This window comes from Nuphar pumila, chromosome 14 (genome assembly GCF_984573655.1).
Source record: "Nuphar pumila chromosome 14, dmNupPumi1.hap1.1, whole genome shotgun sequence".
Lineage (NCBI taxonomy): Eukaryota > Viridiplantae > Streptophyta > Magnoliopsida > Nymphaeales > Nymphaeaceae > Nuphar > Nuphar pumila.
Genome location: NC_143262.1, coordinates 76985716 through 76991797, shown reverse-complemented (window position 1 = coordinate 76991797; position 6082 = coordinate 76985716). Strand labels below are relative to the sequence as shown.

At 39.8% G+C, this 6082-nt stretch overlaps 1 protein-coding gene across 2 annotated transcripts in view; it reads right to left on the bottom strand.

The window, feature by feature from the left end:
* Positions 1-915: 915 nt before the first annotated feature.
* LOC149817019 (PH, RCC1 and FYVE domains-containing protein 1-like) overlaps positions 916-6082 on the bottom strand; it is a 38475-nt gene continuing 33308 nt past the window's right edge. For both annotated transcript variants that reach the window (XM_089988166.1, XM_089988167.1), the window contains 2 exons: positions 1534-2051; positions 916-1356 (listed from right to left, as the gene is read on the bottom strand). In XM_089988166.1, the coding sequence (XP_089844292.1) occupies positions 1227-1356; positions 1534-2051 (648 nt within the window). In that variant the 3' untranslated portion in view covers positions 916-1226. The remainder of the gene's footprint in view (positions 1357-1533; positions 2052-6082) is intronic.

Below are 6082 nucleotides of genomic sequence, written 5' to 3'. Positions count from 1 at the left end.
TTTTGAAATTATGAAAATGCCCCTGGCTCTAGTGTAATAATATCAAACTACCCAGCCCAAGAGAGAATTCACATGGATAGTGAGTGGACACATTGCAAAACGTTTGGCTGTCTCATGGGGCCAGGTCCGAGTTATTTAGATGAGTGATCACAAATCCTCACATTTTCATAGATTTGAGATCCTTTTAATGCAAAAGCAGCAAAATGCACTCTTTTGCCCAAAGGGTCTGTTTCTTATCCCAATCCTCCTCAGATTAGAAATACCAAGGATTCAAACATCCAGTAAGTAGGATGAAGACCTCGACCAAAGCTTTGCAGGAGTGAACCCTACTATTCAAGTTGGTGACAACAGGTGATTGACTAAACCTTCAACTGTTAACAATAAAAATCATGAAACAAAATTCCTATTCTTTTGAGAGTAGCACTAACCCATGAAATTCTATAACTAGTTAATAACTGAGCCAAAATGCAGAATACAAACTAACCACAAAGAATAAATGACATCAAAATACATTAAAAAATTACTAACCAGAAGACCAAACTCGCTTAGGAGAGAGTTATGCCTAAGTCCCTAAGCATCAGAAATGTCGATGCTCTACAAGCAGAAAAGTAAAAGCAAGAAAAAATGTAAAGACAATAACAGAATCAAATGATAAACTCACACTAAGGTGGTATAGAGAGAGAGAGAGAGCAATGGCGATGCTTCCGTGCTTCTCATTGTTCGGTTGACCAGAACTCCACAAGAAGTAAATTAGAGGTAAAAATGCAAGGCAATATGTTACATATTCATTGAACACCTGACACTTTCCCGTTGCCTACCATCAGCCAAGCAGTTACTTGATATAATGCTTCTTAACTCAACTGGTGATGTGTAATTTCGCAAGGGTGGCACATCTGTAAATTTCTCTTTTCTCACTTTTTCTGCAAATTCTTAATTGCCAGGGAATACCCATATAATTTACTATTAACATTCTGACAAACATGATGGATGGCACCATCGGATAACTTTCTGCCCATACATTACAAGGAAAAGATATATACACAATACAACGGCAAAGGGCAGAGTCAGAATTGAGAAGGAAAACAAAAAAGAATTGAGATTAGAGAAGAAAAAAATTTCCAGCTATCCATTTAAAGATGGATTTCCAAACTTTTTGCAGCATCAAAACTCCAGAGCAGTCGTTTGCCTTTGCATGCTTTTCTTAATGATGATAGCCAAATTCTACATTAGTGTCCAGTCTGCACTGACGTCCCCACCGAGGCCTTCTCATCCCCCCGTACGTTGTATTTGTCAAACACTTTTTCTTGATTTTCTGACCACCAAGTTTCAGCTTGGTGCTCGGAAAACCTTTTCCGACTGACATAAATCATGGCCATTCCAACAGTAAATATAGATGAACGAGTGACGAGTAAAAGTTAACCGAAAATCACCTGTTCTATGCTGAAGATAGTCAAACCAGGAAATCCTGGCTGACTATCTTGAAGTTGATATCCAAAGAGTGGAGATTTAAAAGAAAATATACTTGATTTGTACCTGAATCTCACTCGCTTGATATCCTTAGTGCCATTGCGGAGTGCCAATAGGGTTATATATACACCAGGTTCATACTGTTCAATCCATTCTGCTTCCACCTGATTACCACCAGCCAAAGTGGGACTGGAGCCCTTTGGTCCATTCTGAACAGGCTCGGCTTCTGTCCCTGAAAATGCTGACAAACTGTTGGCCGGTGGCAATTTTTCACTGCCATTTTGCATTATTTTCTCCGGCTCTCTCTGCCTTCCACTTGTGTGATACGGTTTCTGATCTTGAAAGTGGGAATTCACATTGGTGTTTCCTAGTCGGTCATCTCCTGCGAAATGTGTCTGTCCAGGAAAGCTAATCGACATTGGAGATTCTACAGGTTGATAGTGATTCACATTGTTTCCATGATGGTTCTCTTCATTGACATCAGAGTGGGGAATGGGGTTTGGCTCAACACCATTCGGCAGGTAAATTGGTCTCACACTGCTGTTGTAAACCCCAGGTGGGAGCCTCTCAGCCATATCCTTCAGCTAAATTTAATAAAAAAAGAATAGTGATATACATAAGGAGTTTAGCAAAATCAACAATGCAATTATCAATAGAAAATAAAACAAACAGATAAATCAGGGAGTGGCAATATAAAATTGATTTCTTAAATGTACAAAAATGCCTGTGAATAGCAGACGAGCTACATCTAGAAAGCATAAATCATGTCTAAAGTGACTTGATCAAGAAACTGACAGTGACTGGACGAGGTGTGAAGATACTTAGGATCCATGGTTGCAGTTTACATTTTTTAAGGGCACAAAAGAGAGCATTCATGCACAATCTCCCATGAAACGCACAATCCCTATAAACCATGTAGAAAGTAGATTTTTGTCTCTATAACAAGGTAGGTCCTCCTACAGTCCCAAGGGTTATTGTCTTAAAATTGCAAGCAATTTTGTGTGCATTTGGATTGATGTAATGTAACAATGGCAAACAACAAACCTTGGGAAGTTCATAGTTTAAACCAGGGTTACCGGAAGCGCCTAGCTAAAAGGGGAAGCGCGCTTCCCCGAAGCGAGCTTCGGAAGCGCGAAACGTCGCGCTTCCGAAGTGTGGGGGGAAGCGCCCCCTTTTTTGGGAAGCGCGCTTCCCTTTAATGGGGGACGTGTTTCCCTTTAATGGGGGACGCGTTTCCCTTTAATGGGAAGCGCGCTTCCCATCACGCTTCCCCCTCGCTTCCCCTGTTTTTCAATTTTTTTGTATTTTTTATTTTTTATTTTTTCCGCTTCCCCCTCGCTTCCGAGACGCTTCCTAGGTCGCTTCTGAGACGCTTCCCGAATCGGTCCTAAGTGGTCCCACGCTTCCCCGCTTCCTAAATTTTTGAAAGTGCCTCGCTTCCCGCTCCTGCTTCCTCAACTGGCAACCATGGTTTAAATCATAGTCACCTACCTGTATTTTAAAGGTAATTTCTCGGCAAGAGTATTTCTCGGAGAGATTTTCAAAAGTTGATAAATCTCAGGAATAACTTGGGAGTTTAAAAAATTGAAAACATATAAATAATAACAAAAAAGTGAAGAAAATAATAAGTTTTGCATTATTTTTCTTCCAAAAATATAAAGAAACATGTTTTAAAGGTTTTAAAATATAAAAGAAACAAAAAAATAGGAAGCACAAACTTAAAATAAAATAAAAAAGTTTTTTCCAAAAATATCATGATAATATCGCGATATTTGGTCTTCTGGCGATATTTTGAAAATATCGTGAAATATTACCTTTAATATCGGCTACCTTAAAATATCGGTATTTCGCGTGATATTTTCAAAATATCACCGATCTCAGTGACAATGGTTTAAACTCTAGAGTCTTCCAGCAAAAACTGTGGAAGGTGTACACAAGTCTACAAGCACATAAAAGAACACCAAATGATCTCTGATCCATGAAAACTGAAAGTTTAACACAGCTTGCCAATCAGAGAAGTGCAATCTATACAAAGCAGAAGTGAAACAAGCTTTTTTATATCCATGTGAAATACGAAGCTAGAAGCTTGGGAAACACTTTTTTTTTTATAATCCAAGGGGAACCCCCCCCCCCCACCCACCCACCCACCCATCACCACACATTGGCTGGCCTCTGGTTGGTAAAACCCTTGCAAGGGATGCCACCTGTGGGTTTCGAACATGTGACGTCCCATCAACTTGGTGACTTTCACAAGTCGCCCATAACAGATGAGCAGAGCCCTTGTGGGCAAGAATGGGAAATACTTTGGAAATGAAATATGGAAGTCTTCTGTATTTCAGAAATAAAAAGATAAAAGCTGTCCACGCACAATATTAGCATTATAATCCAACTAATTATATGCGATTTTTTTATCTAAAAAGAACATAATATCTACATTATTATAATACTGTAAAAACCCTTAAAGCCTTTTCCTATAAGATGCAGGTGATCATTGTTCATGAATACCACAAAAACTAGTAAGCAGCAAGTGGTAAACAAAACTGTCAAAGTTTTTGCCTTGTCTTTTTTAAAAGAATTGCCCAAAAGGAGTATGAATTTCACAAAAAACAGATATTTTTTTAGTATAAAAATGAACCATTGTTGGTGCAATTAGGGATGCACATGAGCCGAGCCTGGGCTGTTCGAACTCGGCTCGGTGTAAAATATTTCTGTCCAAGCTCGGATCGAGCTCGGAGCTGAACTATAATGACTTTGTCCGGGCTCGGCTCAGTTCCAAGCTCAATCCGAGCCGAGCTTCAAGGCATTCCAAAAAGAATTATTTTTTAAAAATATTGTTGATGGTGGGTTTCGAACCCTAACCTCTCTCAAGTTTCCCAAGTGACCCACCACTAAGCCAAAGAATATATTTTAGTCATTGGCACCGAAAATAATATATACATACTAAAAGTACTCTATATTAACAGCAGGAAAAGTGAAAAATGGGATTCGAACTACGAGCCTTTTCATAAAAACCTTATCCATTACACTAACAATAACTTGTTGAATAGAATTGCAAATATATTATATATATACATGTATCTGAGCCTTATCGAACCTACCAAGCTTTATCGAGCTCGGTAGGCTGACCAAGCTTGGCTCGTTTACTCGTCCGAGCCTTAGAACCATGTTCAAGCTCGGCTCATTTAAAGCACGGACAGGTTTGATCCGAGATTAACCGAGCAGCCGGCTCGGTTTGTTGTGCATCCCTAGGTGCAATGACAGTCCTCCAGCTGTCAGAGTGGAGTCCAGGTTCCAGTCCTACGAGTGGCCACTTCACGCAAAAGGTAGAAGGCTAGGACCATCTGCAGTCTAGACAAGGTATGGCCCTTAGCAGTGTTGTGAAAAGCGTTGAGGTGTAGCGAGGCGCTCCACCAAAATCTGAGGTGACGCGTAAGCCTCGAGGCGTAAAGCGTAAGCCTCAAAAAAAATTAACTTAAAAAAACTATAAAAAATATCTAAAGTTATAAATAAATAAAAAATGGTCTGAAACAGAGTAATAGAAAGTGGAACTAGGAAATGAAGCCAAGAATCAATCATAAAAGCACAAACATGTTCCAACGATAGACAAGGAAAATGTGGTATAGAAGGGAAATAAAGACGAGAAAAAAATGAATTTTCAAACTCTGCAAGCAAAGCAATACCTACCTTCTGCGTGACATGATACCAGAAAGATACCATAAAGAAAGGAAAAAGAAGGGTGAATGGATCAGAAGATACTCTTATTCAAGTATTCTTGACTGGAAGCACAACCATGACCAAAACAGAAGGTTGATTTAACCTCTTGCAGTATGAGGAACCATACACATGTCAGCATAAATTACTGAAAGGAATGGTCATGATCAGTTCATATTGTGGTAAAGTAGACATCCACTATTCAGATTTTGACTTCATGAGAATGCCATACCTCTCAGCTGCTTTAGCTATTTAATGAAATGGTATTCTTTCTTTACATGACAAAGATTAGAGAGGAGTGAGCAAAGGTGTTGTTGAATTTAAGGAATAAAAGAGGCCATGACAATGTTTGAATTATCAACATTATAACTGATTTTCAAAAGCTTCAGATTAAGAATATAAAAATTGGAAAAATACCAGAACATTGACACCAATACTTGTGCCCACAGCAAATAAAAGAGCCTTTGGATGCTCTTGTGGAAGTGGTGGCGACGGTGGCGAAGGAGGAGTGTGAAGAGAGGGAGAGCGAGTGGGAGAGGAGAGGGAGAGCGTGAAGGAGGAACTAGGTTAAAATTGCTTTTTAACCTAGCCGAAACCCTATTTTGTGGTCAAATGAGGGCTTTGACCCTCATTTGACCACAAAAACTTAAGGCATGTATGCCTCAGCGTGAGGCGCACCTCACCTCGAGGCGTGTGCCTCAAGGCATATGAGGCGCACGCCTCGGGGCTTTTGCGCTTTGTACGTGTGCCGCAAGGCTTAAAGCCCCTCGCGCGCCTTGAGGCGCGTTTTTAATAACACTGGCCCTTAGTAAATAATAGAAAATAGTTGAACTTTATCCTTAAAGCCAATCAGAAACAGGTAACTGAGTTCCTGTAGGAATCACAACTGTTTAATTTTGCAAGT